Genomic DNA, 15,690 nt, shown 5'->3' on the forward strand with positions numbered 1-15,690 from the left:
CGCGATCCCGCTCCTGACCTACTCCCAAACTGGATTCAGATGATTTAAATGATTCGCGATCCGCTACGAACTCCCGAACTAATTCAAATGATTCGCGATCCCCAAATTGACTCAAATGATTCGCGATCCCGCTCCGAACTCCCGAAATGACTCAAATGATTCGCGATCCCGCTACGAACTCCCGAACTGACTCAAATGATTCGCTATCCCCAAATTGACTCAAATGATTCGCGATCCCGCTACGAACTCCCGAACTAATTCAAATGATTCGCGATCCCCAAATTGACTCAAATGATTCTCGATCCCGCTCCGAACTCCCGAAATGACTCAAATGATTCGCGATCCCGCTACGAACTCCCGAACTGACTCAAATGATTCGCGAACCCGCTACGAACTCCCGAACTGACTCAAATGATTCGAGATCCCGCTACGAACTCCCGAATTGACCCCACGTCAAAACCAGAGATGTATAACGTACTAGAGAACCATACTTGAGTAAAAGTACAAGTGCTCTATCAAAAAAGTGACTTGAGTAGAAGTAGAAGTGCTCTTTAAGCACCACACTTAAGTAGAAGTACTAAAGTATTCAAAAAATTTTGTACTTAAGTATTGCAAGTAGTCTATTTTAAAATTTACTACTCAAGTACTGAAAGTAAAAGTAGAAGTATTGTGTTATGTAGCTATTAAAGAAAGTAGTCAAAAGTTTGAACATATTGTTTTTACTAGCCTATTTCAAATGATTAACCTAAAGGACAATAACAATTCCTTTGACTGTAACTTCTTGTAAACAAAAAACGGTTACTAGGGTTAGTTAGCCCAATTTGCAAAATGATGTCATTAATAACTTACCCTCATGTTGTTTCAAACCCATAAGACATCAGAAGGTCATTTAGAATTTTTTGAAGCATCGAAAATACATTTTGGTCCAAAAATAGCAAAAACTACGACTTTATTCAGCATTGTCTTCTCTTCCGTGTCTGTTGTAAGACAGTTAAAAACAAAGCAGTTTGTGATATCTGGTTCGCGAACGAATCATTCGATGTAACCGGATCTTTTTGAAACAGTCCACCAAATCGAACTGAATCGTTTTAAACAGTTCGCGTCTCCAATACGCATTAATCCACAGATGAATTAAGCTGTTAACTTGTTTAATGTGTCTGACACTCCCTCTGAGTTAAAACAAACCAATATCCCGGAGTAATTCATTGACTCAAACAGTACACTGACTGAACTGCTGTGAAGAGAGAACTGAAGATGAACACCGAGCCGAGCCAGATAATGACTCGTTCACGAGTCAAGAACCGTTTCTGTCAGACGCGTCCGATTCGTGAACCGAGGAGCTGATGATACTGCGCATGTGTGATTTAGCGTGAAGCAAACCGACACACAGAGCGTCTGAACAGAACTGATTCTTTTGGTGATTGATTCTGAACTGATTCTGTGTTAATGTTATGAGCCCAAGTGCAGTCAACGCCAATGACGCCATTGCATCGAGCGCAAAAGAATCGGTGAACTGTTTTCTTCAACTGGTTTATTGAATCGAACTGTCAGAAAGAACTAACGTTACTGGTCATCCGATAACCGATGCAACCGGTTATTGACTCGTGAACGAGTCATTATCTGGCTCGGCTCGGTGTTCATCTCTCTCTTCACAGCAGTTCAGTCAGCACGCGCAGTCTCGCTTGATTCGCTCAATCATGTGCCAGCTTCATCAAATCTGCCATCTACAGTTCTGGCAGTGGTTTGTAATGGAATGATTCGTAACATTTTTATAATTGTAACGAGTAACGATGCAGCACATAAAAAAATATGTGAGTAAAAGTATTAAACTCAGCGAAAATATGTACCGAAGTAAAAGTGGAAGTAGGAGAAAAAAATAATACTCTAGTAAAGTACAGATACCGCCTTTTAGTACTTAAGTACAGTAGTGAAGTAGTTCTACTAAGTTACTATACATCTCTGGTCAAAACAGTGCCACAAAGAGAGACGTGCAGAAAAGTGAAAAATGGTATGGCAAGCTCAAACTAGACTGACACGCAAAATAAAAGCGTTGCAAATAAAGTAATTGATATGACCATGGAAATAATATGTAGCTATTGCAAAATCATTGCTTTTGCGCTGTTTCATTTGTTTTGCAATTCTTAATTTAGGTTTGCAAAAAGCAAATGTATTTTCCTCAATACTAATAAATTGTTTTAAATTTGTTTTTGTTTTTATTGTTTTTGTATATTTTAAACAAGGTAAATCTTTCTGATTTATTAAAATAAAAAGTCACAATATACATACATGGATTTTTCTGGGCTAAGCCCCGGATCTCCACTCACCCTAGAACCACCCCTGGTGTAAACTAAATATTTATTGTGCATTATTCATGCAAAACTGGAACTAACCAGTATAAACTATCCTGAACCAGTGTGAAAACTGGAGCTACTCTGAGCTAGCATTCTTGCACAGCTACAACAACATGATATAGATGTTTCTCCTCGCTGTTGTTTTCCATCTCGAATCCCCTCTGGAGACATTCTCAATCAAACGGTTGGGTTTTTAATGTCATCTGTCTGGAATTTTCCTCCAGCTGTAACAAACTGCAGGGTCAATTTCACCGACCCAGAGGGCTACATCGATTCTTCAGACGACCCTCCCCTCCCTGAAGGAGTGTTCCTGCAGTGCACTTACACAGTGACCGTCTACATGGGCTACGGTGTGGAGCTACAGGTACCTTTAAATATAAGCTGTAAATATTGCTTCCATTAATCATATATTTCCTGCAGCACCAAATGATATGACAAACTACGCTGGATATTCTTGACTGAATGGGCACCTGTTAATGCATGGATCTCTTTAAATGACATGTTAATAGACTGTGTAATCCAACAAATAAGCAGCTGCAGAACACCGACCACAGCATGTGGCCCCGAGGGAGTTATCTGGAAATGCAATCTGCTGCCTAACAAGCTTTTTTTCCTCCAGTGCCTAGCACATTTTCTCGACACCCTCGGATACAGGTGACTGAGCTTAACAACCCTGCGTCCGGTCAAACATGCCCTCTAGTGGAACGTGGTGTATTTGCTCGGATCTAATTACTGGAGTTGAGCACTTAAGGCCTGTGCGGCGGCAGTGTGTTCCCAGAGAGCCCGCATACAGCCGACTGTAATCCCATGACCACGTCCCCTGTCCCTCTGTGGATGATTCACGCCTGTGACATAATCTCTAATTACCGCTTTAATCCAAACCAGAGTCCTGCTGTATCTATGTATGTGTGTTGAATATTCTGTCTCAAGGGATTAAAACACTTCTTATTAATTTGCTGTGTTTACACACACTGTCCTCATGGGATCGGATGAGATACAGATAATCCATGCTGGCTGTGATATGCTTTAAACATGAATCCTTTTTACTTTCTTACTGCACATTCCGGATGTTATTCCATACAATTTATTGCTGCACGTTATTTCAAAGAAAATGAAAAATGTTCTTGTTATCCTCCATCAAAATCAAGATTTGAATATGAATATTTAAGTAATGTAATGCCAAAGTCACATTTAAATAAACCATATGAAATATATATGTGTAAATTAGTTTGAAAAATCACTATGCAAGCCTCTAATCAAGTGTCTAAATTGATATTAATGACCATTTGGACACTATTATTTATACACCTCTTTTTATTTTAAAGTGTATAAATAGTGTATAAATAAATGTATAAAAGAACATTTACACCAATGAACATTTCATTTTTATTTATTATTAGGTATTCAGTATTTCATGTAATATCACATAAATATATGTGTGTGTGTGTGTGTGTGTATATATATATATATATATATATATATATATATATATATATATATATATATATATATATATATATATATATATATTAAATGAAATATTGCATATATAAGTATAATAAATATAATAGTCAAATGTGTTTATATTAATTATTAATATATAATTGAATGTATGATAGTTATACACATGTACATATTAAATATGAACACTAATTAGGTTTTTATTATATTAATGTGTTATATATTATGATGTATACAGTATTTCAATTAATATCAGTATATATACAATTTATTATTATATGAAATATTGGGTATAATAATTAAATATATACTAATTAATAAAAAATGTATAATGCACACACACACGCATATATATATATATATATATATATATATATATATATATATATATATATATTACACACTTGTTAAACCTTGCAACAATGCTTAGCAATGAAAAACACAATTATTAGAGACTAAAGAGGTATAGAAGTAACATAAAATAACTGTAAATGTCTTAGACATGACTTGTCAGATGAAGGGGACAATTTTTATATATATAATATTTTTTACAAATTGTTAAGTTATATTGTTATACATATATTGTTTTAATGAGTGAAGTCGAGGCGCATGTAACTGTCTCTGTATTTTGAGTTACACATGCATGAAGGTACCATAAGATAACTATCAGAGACCATCATGGCACCATGTACTTTTTTGTAAAGTTGTGTTCTCAAATGATAAGAATGTTGCTGTGAATGCTGTACTGTCCTTGCCAGACATACTTCATGCTGTGCTGTGTGTTTCTTACCAGTGGTTCCTGCTAACGTGATTGGCATCCCTTCGTTGTAGGTCAAAAGTGTCAACCTGTCAGAAGGCGAGCAGCTGTCAATCAGAGGGGTAGATGAAGCCGGGGCCCTGCTGGTTCTGGCCAATCAGACGCTTCTGGTGGAAGGTCAGGTGATCCGCAGCCCGACCAACACGCTGTCTGTGTTCTACCGCTCGTCTCCAGAGGGAGGATTCGGCACGTTTCAGCTGCATTACCAAAGTGAGTCTTTTTCAAGACGAGCCACTTATGCATTCAACAGCATCTTTGGTACGTGCCTCTTTCTGTGGTTTTATACAGATAATTACTCTTTTACATAAAACTCTGATGTTTATGTAAAATTATATTAATGAGTCCCACAGGTGCTTGTGTAAATCCTAAAAACGCTTCTCATCCGGAAGTCTCATTTCTTGTAGTGCTCTTGTTGAACTTCTTAGTCGCCGGCCAGACTTTGTCTCCAAACTTTTAATTGAAAGAGTCTCCATTTGGCCGTGTCCATTAACCTGCTAATGTATTTCACGAGGCTTTATTGTGCCGTCTTGTGTGCAATTTGTCTCATTCTGCATCCTCGAGTGGCATTAGCATACATTTTCTTCATAAATGATTAAAGGAATAGTTCACCCCCAGAAATCGATCATTATTTACCCCGATGTCATAAAAGGAGAGTTTTTGAAGGATAATCATGCACTCTTTATTGTCCAGTTTTTCGCCTGAGTTGTGCCCTGCCTCGACGGCCTCATTTTGGGGAGGTGTCGGTAAAAGATCTGCATCCTGGAGGCACGGCCCATTTCCAGTGTCACATGGGATACCACCTGCAGGGGGACGCCACGCTCACGTGTCTCAATGCCTCGCTGCCCGTGTGGAGCCAACATGAGCCAAGCTGCAGAGGTGAGACACTGAGATTAGTAGAGGAACAAGTGCGTAAATGTTCATATAAATAGAGGACATTTGGAAAAACTCCTAACCCTCAGATTAAACATTTATTTTATACGTATATATGTGACACTGAAGACATGATGCTAAAAGTTCAGCTTTGCATCACAGAAATAAATTACATTTCAAAATACAGTGGGTATAAAAAAAGAATCAGACCTTTATTTTTATTTTTATTTTTTTACCCTATTTTGAAATGAAGATTGTTGTATTTACTCAGTGTAACTTCCAAGACAAAGATAAAACCAATTTTTCTGACATGCTGGTGTTATATCTTTCACTTGGATGTTATAAGATGCACTAATGTGTATATATATGGTACTAATAGAAATAGGTTATTTAAAAGTGTTCCTGTAGCTCAACTGGTAGAGCACTGCGTTAGCAAGCAAGCAAGCGCAAGGTTGGGGGTTCGATTCCCCGGGAACACGATATGTAAAAATTGATAGCCTGAATGCACTGTAAGTCACTTTGGATAAAAGCGTCTGCTAAATGCATTAATTTAATTTTTAAATTTAAATTTAAAAAGAATGTTACTATAACACACGCATATACATATACATACAGTCAGGTCCATAAATATTGGGACATCGACACAATTCTAATCTTTTTGGCTCTATACACCACCACAAAGGATTTGAAATGAAACGAACAAGATGTGCTTTAACTGCAGACTTTCAGCTTTAATTTGAGGGTATTTATATCCAAATCAGGTGAACGGTGTAGGAATTACAACAGTTTGTATATGTACATCCCACTTTTTAAGGGACCAAAAGTAATTTGACAGATTAACAATCATAAATCAAACTTTCATTTTTTAATACTTGGTTGCAAATCCTTTGCAGTCAATTACAGCCTGAAGTCTGGAGATCAATTAGACATCAGCGTACGCTGGGTTTCATCCCCGGTGATGCTCTGCCAGGCCTCTACTGCAACTGTCTTCAGTTCCTGCTTGTTCTTGGGGCATTTTCCCTTCAGTTTTGTCTTCAGCAAGTGAAATGCATGCTCAAACGGATTTAGGTCAGGTGATTGACTTGGCCATTGCATAACATTCCACTTCTTTCCCTTAAAAATCTCTTTGGTTGCTTTCCAAACACCAAACTACCCAAAAGACCATGGAAAACAACTGTGGTGGATGATCGAAGAATTCTTTCCCTGGTGAAGAAAACCCCCTTCACAACAGTTGGCCAGATCAAGAACACTCTCCAAGAGGTAGGTGTATGTGTGTGTCAAAGTCATCAATCAAGAGAAGACTTCACCATGTGAATACAGAGGGTTCACCACAAGATGTAAACCATTGGTGAGTCTCTAAAACAGGAAGGCCAGATTAGAGTTTGCCAAATAACATCTAAATAAGCCTTCACAGTTCTGGAACAACATCCTATGGACAGATGAGACAAAGATCAACTTGTACCAGAGTGATGGAAAGAGAAGAGCATGGAGAAGGAAAGGAACTGCTCATGATCACCTCATCAGTGAAGCATGGTGGTGGTAGTGTCATGGCGTGGGCATGTATGGCTGCCAATGGAACTGGTTATCTTGTATTTATTGATGATGTGGCTGCTGACAAAAGCATTAGGATGAATTCTTAAGTGTTTCGGGCAATATTATCTGCTCATATTCAGCCAAATGCTTCAGAAATCATTGGTCAGCGCTTCACAGTGCAGATGGACAATGACCCGAAGCATACTGCGAAAGCAACCAAAGAGATTTTTAAGGGAAAGAAGTGGAATGTTATGCAATGGCCAAGTCAATCACCTGACCTAAATCCGTTTGAGCATGCATTTCACTTGCTGAAGACAAAACTGAAGGGAAAATGCCCCAAGAACAAGCAGGAACTGAAGACAGTTGCAGTAGAGGCCTGGCAGAGCATCACCGGGGATGAAACCCAGCGTACGCTGATGTCTAATTGATCTCCAGACTTCAGGCTGTAATTGACTGCAAAGGATTTGCAACCAAGTATTAAAAAATGAAAGTTTGATTTATGATTGTTAATCTGTCCCATTACTTTTGGTCCCTTAAAAAGTGGGATGTGCATATACAAACTGTTGTAATTCCTACACCGTTCACCTGATTTGGATATAAATACCCTCAAATTAAAGCTGAAAGTCTGCAGTTAAAGCACATCTTGTTCGTTTCATTTCAAATCCTTTGTGGTGGTGTATAGAGCCAAAAAGATTAGAATTGTGTCGATGTCCCAATATTTATGGACCTGACTGTATTTCCTTTTATTACTTTATTTATTTTAAAAAGAGTCATAAACACATTTTCCATTATTCCATCATCAAGCTTTGTGTGGAGGGGTTGTAAAAAATGCCGCAGTGGGCCGTGTACTGTCCCCCTCACCCCATCCGGGCCCTAACAGCACGCTGGACCGCAGCTGCTCTTGGTCCCTGGAGGCTCCTAACGGTCTGAGGCTGCACCTGCATTTGGAGAGAATGGTGTTGGGTCCGACAGACAGGTAATAGTGTGTGTCATCTAAATCAATGCATGATTTTTGTATGTATATAAGAGACTCAAGCTCTGTCCTATGAATCAGGCTGGTCTTATGGAGCGGCCTCGATGCAGGGTCAGTGGTCCTGTTTGATTCCGGGCGTGGCGGCCCTATCCCGTTTGAGGGAGTGATCAGCGAAGGTCCGGCTGTTCGGGTCCAGTTTATAACAGACCAGCCTAATAGTCACAACACTGGATTCAACATACGTTATGAGGGTAGGTCACATGCATCTCTGTACCACCAAACATTGTTGAGCAAATACATCCAGCTGAGTGTAAATGAATCTAGACATTAAACCATCTGATGCATGAATTATTAAATCAGGAAGGTAAGGGAAATAAAATACAGATTATTCATTGTTTAGATTTATAAATCAATAGAAAAATATTTCAAAATATAATAACTTAATATAAACATTAAGCTTCTCTCTCCACAGAATTATGTATTTTGATGTGATAGTAAAAATACCTCGGTTTATAAAATATTTAAATACGTATAAAATTAATTTTTTTCTCCTATATTTCCAACAAAAGAAATAGCATGTGTATATTGTGTATGTGTATAGTATGCTATAATAAACAATGTTTCCGTATTTTATGTGTCGCCACTTTCATTAGCCGTTTTGATATTATGTTGTCATAAATAGAGTAAATAAATAAATACAAAAAAAGAAGACAGTGATACTGAATGATGTGTGTGTTGTGTTTATTTTTATTTATTTATTTATTTATTTATTTATTTCAAATTATTGGGAATCAACTTAAAAAGTGTGCTAACGTGTCTGACTGGTATGGAAATTGTCCAGTTGTTGTATTGTGTTAATAAATAAATGTGTCTTAAAATAAATGTGTTTTTTTAATTATTATTATTATTATTATTATTATTATTATTATTATTATTATGCAAAACATGTTTCTTTAAGTACATTTTGTTTGATATTTTATCTGTATATATTATTTCTAATATTTTTATTTGGCCATGCAATAGCATTTGTACATTTTTAAGTGTAACTAATCTAGCTGGAGTGTTTGTTATTCTAGCTAACAGAGCTTGTTCTGTTGTTCACGTTTAGCATTTGAGAAGGGCCACTGCTATGAGCCGTACATCCAGAATGGAAACTTCAGCACGACAGACACGACTTACGGCGTGGGGACGGTGGTGCAGTTCACCTGTGACCCCGGGCACTCGCTGGAGCAGGGGCCGCCCGTCATTGAGTGCATCAACACGCGAGACCCCTACTGGAACGACACAGAGCCCCTCTGCAAAGGTAGAGTCATGACAGATGATCACAACTTTACTCTACATGCTGCATAATACACATCACTGCCAGACAACATCTGTCCTTTGCTAAATGTCATGGGATGGCAGATTTGTTGCTAATTAGAACATTTTCTCTAATTATGCTATGTTAATTGCATAGAATGTTAATGGTATGTTAATATTCAAAAACGGCCTTTGATCTAAGTGCATTTTAGAATTTCATCTTTTTTGCTTTGAGGCTGATGAATATTCTCATATGTCGGCCTGATCATCAGTAGTCGTGACTTTTAGTTGTTGCCCTATATTTAACCGTGTTGTAATTCATCTTTAGCTGGGATGAACAAGGTTTTCTGTGACTGACATCAGGTCGTAACACTAACAGCAGAACGTAACACTGGTCAACCCCTCTTGGTGTGTTACACATGCTTGTTATCGCTTGGGTGTCACATGCAATTAATTAACGCAGCATATTGGAGACAACCAAATGCACAGAGGACAAATCAGAGATGATAGAGGACATGTCTTATTGTAATTCTAAAAAATAAAAATAAATTAAAAATTTATTATATATTAAATTTTCTCTAATATTCTCTAATTTTGCTCTCCACTGTCTAATATATATATATATATATATATATATATATATATATATATATATATATATATATATATATATATATATATATATATATATATATACAGTACAGACCAAAAGTTTGGAAACATTACTATTTTTAATGTTTTTGAAAGAAGTTTCTTCTGCTCATCAAGCCTGCATTTATTTGATCAAAAATACAGAAAAAAATGTAATATTGTGATATATTATTATTACAAATGGTGCGTTAATACGATTATTACAAATAGTAATGTTTCCAAACTTTTGGTCTGTACTGTGTGTGTGTGTGTGTGTGTGTGTGTGTGTGTGTGTGTGTGTGTGTATATATATATATATATATATATATATATATATATATATATATATATATATATATATATATATATATATATATATATATATATATATATATATATATATATATTTATATATATATATATACACACATACATACATAGCGGAGGGCAATATTAGAGAACAACCTACAATTTCCTACATTTCAAGGTCAATGCTTGTTTTATATATATATATATATTTATATATATATATATACACACATACATACATAGCGGAGGGCAATATTAGAGAACAACCTACAATTTCCTACATTTCAAGGTCACTGCTTGTTTTATATATATATATATATATTTATATATATATATATACACACATACATACATAGCGGAGGGCAATATTAGAGAACAACCTACAATTTCCTACATTTCAAGGTCACTGCTTGTTTTATATATATATATATATTTATATATATATATATACACACATACATACATAGCGGAGGGCAATATTAGAGAACAACCTACAATTTCCTACATTTCAAGGTCACTGCTTGTTTTATATATATATATATATATATATATATATATATATATATATATATATATATATATATATATATATATATAAATACAGACTTCTGACATTTTATTCACTGAATCATGAGGCAGACAGCAATGTGACAGAGAAATCAATGCGACCCATGTCTGTCTGTGTGTCCTCTCTGCAGCTCTCTGTGGCGGTGACCTGTCCGGCCCCAGCGGCGTTATCCTGTCCCCAAACTGGCCCGAATGGTACGGGGAGGGTGAGGACTGCAGCTGGAGGATTCACGTCGGCGAGGACAAACGCGTCTTGCTGGACGTGCAGCTGTAAGTCCTTCTGGAACATTCTGTTCTGAAAACAACAGCAAAGTCTGCTGGTTTGGCTGATTTGCTGGCTGACGTGTCAAACTGCTGCTGCTTGAATCGAACCAAGCCCACAGACCTGCTGGATGCGATGACTCACCAAACCGCCTGAATGACTCGCACATTTTCTCATTTCCTCCCACACAAACCCCTCATCTCTCGCCCACTGTCTCTCTCTCTCTCTCTCTCATTAGCTTGAATCTGAGCGACAGTGATATGCTAACCATTTTGGATGGAGATGAGGTCACAACACGTATACTGGGGCAGTTTGTTGGGGGAACCAACCCTTTTAAGATGTCCTCCTCGACCCCTGACCTCACCATCACCTTCCACTCAGACCCAGCCGGTCTGGTCTTTGGGAAAGGAGAGGGTTTCATCATCAACTACATGGGTAAGGACACTCAAGCTAATTGCAACATAGTTAAAATGCATAAATTAGACTTAGTCTCATGCTAATTGCTCTCAAACATGGCAAGAGTGTTTTCAAAACCTGATTGTCTGGAACTGAAGAGTTTTTTTTGCATAATAAGCAAGATATCTTTGTGAATACTTAATTACTTCATTTTAACCTGTCCATAAACGTCATGTATAACAACAAACATTGATTGGTCACTTTGATATATTTTCTTCTGGGTAGTACTTGAGGAAATTGCACTGTGGATCAGGCCAGTGTTATTTATACACTATTATAGTAGAATCTATTCAGTTTGAATAAGCTTTTATTTTCATTTTTAATTTTAGTTTATGTTTTAGTAATTTTGATATGTGCTTTTGTAATTTTTATTCATTGTATTATATATTTCTATGTCTTTTCTTTTTTTTTTTTTTATTTTAACTTAGAAAACTGGAAATTTTTAAATGGCAAATAATTGAAATAAAACCTTTGAATATTGAATTTTGCATCTTCTATTAATATTTTATTTCCGATAATTTTACTACTTTAACATAAAAGAAGTTTAGAAATGTTGCCATGGCAAAGAACGGACCTAAAATACATTTAAGTTGAAGTACTAAAATTACTAAAACTGAATGTAAAAATAAATATTATAAAAATTTTTATATTTTTAAATTTTTCATTTAATATTTGTATTTTAATATTTATTTCAGATTTCATTTGAGTTATTTAGTACTCCAGCTTAAATTTAGCTAAAGAAACATTTCTAATATTCGTTAAGTTTAATTTTTTCTATTTAATTTTTTTCATTTAATATTTAAATCTTATTTTATTTCCGATTTATTTGAGTTAATAAAAACGTACAAAATTTTGGTTAACAATAAAAAAAAAAGGCAGTCACAGTGTATAGACAAATTTAATTTCCATACTAAAGAAAAGCTTTATGCACAAACATTCAGTCTTGTATGAGTATCACGTACACACACAGATAATCTCAATGCAACTCTTTCTTCTCAAATTACTTTAACCGATCCATTTGAACCGATGTTCTCAAATGGACAGCATGTATTTCAGTCAAGTGTTGTTGTTTTTTTGCACAGATGCAACTATTTTCAGCTCTTGAAATCTCCCACCATCCTCTTCTCCTCCTCCTCTCCTGGCTGCCCTCATTCATTCACATTTAGTTTTGTCTCTATCCTCTCCCATAGGATATACACACAGCACATTAGCTTGCAATCTCCAGTAATGGCTTGAACTCACAAGACAGAGATACTCTTTTTATGTAATATAATGGTAGAGGATAAAGTTCCCAGCTGAATAAAGGTCACAGATACACTGTGAATTCACAATGGCAGTTGATTTGCACATGAACTGAGCGCATGTGGAATCTAAAGAAACCCACATTAGTGCTGCGCTTACATCGTACATGAACATCCAGCTTTGTTAGGAATAGCTAATAAATTGGAAAACAGTTCTGAATGCCTTATAAATAAAAAATTCATCTACTCAGGCCTTTTAAATTTATTTACACATTTTTGACAACTACAAGATCTGAAATCTTATGAATAAAGAACTAAAACTAAAAGAGCTGTGACCTAGCAGTTAGCGTGCATACTCCTCCACACTGAGCCGACACATTTGTGCAGGCAAAGCAAGATCAATTTGATGTTTTGATTCCTGAAAGGCCAAAAGTAATATAAAACTAGGTTTTACATTTCCTAAAAATGAGTGAGTGGTGCTTGCTCATGCATAAGTCGCCTCCATAATGCTAGGGTTTTGTGGATGGTTACTAGGTAGTTGCTTACTGGCCTAGGTCAATAAAATCCACCCTAGTGTGAGATTCTGGTCTCTATGAGTCACATCTCTCCTTTATTGTGAGTAAATAGGATTTTCATTATCTGCTAGGCAAAAATTGTCCATTCACTGTAATAACACCTTTTAAATCAGATGTCACGTGTATATGGTACATGCATTTATGTACTGATTTATTTTTATATTGTTTTTACATTTTATTTTTATTTTTTTATTTATTTTTTGGCATAATTTCTTTGAAATATTTATTTTTAGGGAGATCAATTTATTTGCATTTATTGTATTATTTTATCATAGTTATTTATTATTTTATTTTGGGTGGATGAGGGGATGGAAGGGGATTGGTGACCATGTTTTTGGCTATCCTGTCAATATATATATGAATGGGGAAGGAGTGGTGACATAATTTTTTGCAATACTACTGTATTTTTATCCTGTTAATTTCATTCAAAAAAATGTCCAGACAGACTTTCTGTGTGATGAGTAGAAGAGTTTAAATAATTTCACTTCTTTTTTCAGAGGTGTCACACAATGACTCATGTCCAGACCTACCTGAGATCCAGAACGGCTGGAAGACCACTTCTCATGCGGCGCTTGTGCGTGGAGCCCGTATCACATATCAGTGTGACCCAGGGTACGACCTGGTGGGCAGTGAAACCCTGACCTGTCAGGTGGACCTGAGCTGGAACACGCAGCCTCCGTTCTGCGAGAAGAGTGAGTCAAGCACAGTTGGGTGTCTTTGCTAATTGGAATCTAAAAGAACTTTCACTTTCAGCGGATTCAAATGTCATCCTTTTCTGCTGTGTCTCCTTTTCTTGCTTCCCTTCATTAGTTATGTACTGCACAGACCCTGGACACGTGGAGCACTCCACACGCACACTGTCTGATCCCAAACTCTTGGTCGGCACCACTATCCAGTATAGCTGCATTCCCAGATACATCCTGCAGGGCGGCGCCACACTCACTTGCTATGGTCGAGAACCCGGCACCCCTGTTTGGACGTCTCGCTTGCCTCATTGCGTTTGTGAGTTCCCATAAAATGTTTTGTCCAAAATGTTTTGTATTTTATGTTTTAGTCCTATTTAATCCCTCAATCATTCCTGGTTTATTTCCCTGTATATTAGCGGAGGAGTCAGTGTCCTGTGAGAATCCTGGCCTTCCTGACAATGGCTACCAGATATTGTCTAAAAGGCTTTACCTACCGGGAGAGTCTCTAACCTTCATGTGCTACCAAGGCTATGAGCTTATTGGTGAGATGGCTATCAAGTGCATTCTGGGAAATCCCTCTTTTTGGAGCGGTCCATTACCTCTTTGCAGAGGTAAGAATCATATATGGTATTTACAAAAAATGCAGTATCCATATATAATATGTATGTATATAAATGTATAGGGTTAACCCTTTATACCAAGATTTATTTATTTATTTTCTAATAATAATAATAATAATAATCTATATTATTATTATTACTTTGTTACTGTTATTTTACTTCCCAAAAATTACAAACTTAGCTACATAACAGATATTTTCTTTTCAAATGCATTTTCAAACGTATTTATTGAATATTCAAACAATATCTTCATATATTTAAAATACAAATATTGTCTTAGAATAGTCATTATATTTTTTTTATGCAGCTGAATAACAGATGTTTAATTTTCAAAGGTATTTAATTAATATTCAAAAAATATATATTTAAAAAAATTAATATATTCTAAGAATACTTAGAATATTCATTAAATGTATGTTATGCAGCTTCATTAGGGTAGTAATGAATTGAAACAAAGTGCAGATGTTGGGATTACATTTTGTGATCACCATTACTTATATTATTATATATATACACACACAAGTAATATATGTCTAATGTTATTATTTAATTAGATTTTAATATTATTTATTAAATGCTGATGTATTAAATATATTTATTTTGACCCAATATATTTCAGCCAATCATGAATGCTCTAGCAGTCATGCACTAGAGGGTAAGTTTTATTTTTTAAATGTACTAGTTTAAGCAAAGGTTAAGTTTGTTTAGTTCTACTGTAAGTGTCTACCTTTAATATCAGAAGCAGAAAAGGATCATTGTTATATGAGAGATTATATATTTATAATGTTTGATAGATGTAGTGTGTAAAGCAAGGGGAAATTAATTATTAGCATATATCATCTTGTATCTTGTCTAGTTGCTGAAGCCACGGCAGATTCTTCTTTTGATGGGGGAAGTATGGCTCTAGCGCTATTTATACTGGTGCTGCTAGTGTCTGTTTTACTGGGAGGAGCCTACATCTATGTCACAAGGTGAGCAATACAGAAAGTGAAAAGTATAAATCTAATGTGTGCACAGCTCTGGGCACTTACACATGTTTT

General features: G+C 35.9%; 1 protein-coding gene across 2 annotated transcripts in view; it reads left to right on the forward strand.

Annotated features, from left to right (window-relative positions):
- Positions 1-15,690, forward strand: part of LOC113054631 (seizure 6-like protein) — a 42,803-nt gene that overhangs the window by 25,960 nt on the left and 1,153 nt on the right. Inside the window, exons 3-15 of one of the 2 annotated variants that reach the window (XM_026220296.1) lie at positions 2,576-2,715; positions 4,644-4,839; positions 5,320-5,505; positions 7,837-8,008; positions 8,087-8,256; positions 9,114-9,308; positions 10,942-11,080; positions 11,311-11,507; positions 13,842-14,036; positions 14,155-14,346; positions 14,447-14,641; positions 15,270-15,305; positions 15,507-15,621. In XM_026220296.1, coding sequence (XP_026076081.1) covers positions 2,576-2,715; positions 4,644-4,839; positions 5,320-5,505; positions 7,837-8,008; positions 8,087-8,256; positions 9,114-9,308; positions 10,942-11,080; positions 11,311-11,507; positions 13,842-14,036; positions 14,155-14,346; positions 14,447-14,641; positions 15,270-15,305; positions 15,507-15,621 — 2,128 coding nt within the window. The remainder of the gene's footprint in view (positions 1-2,575; positions 2,716-4,643; positions 4,840-5,319; positions 5,506-7,836; positions 8,009-8,086; positions 8,257-9,113; positions 9,309-10,941; positions 11,081-11,310; positions 11,508-13,841; positions 14,037-14,154; positions 14,347-14,446; positions 14,642-15,269; positions 15,306-15,506; positions 15,622-15,690) is intronic. The other variant, XM_026220297.1, reaches the window with a different exon arrangement.

The sequence above is a fragment of the Carassius auratus genome, chromosome 35 (genome assembly GCF_003368295.1).
Source record: "Carassius auratus strain Wakin chromosome 35, ASM336829v1, whole genome shotgun sequence".
NCBI lineage: Eukaryota > Metazoa > Chordata > Actinopteri > Cypriniformes > Cyprinidae > Carassius > Carassius auratus.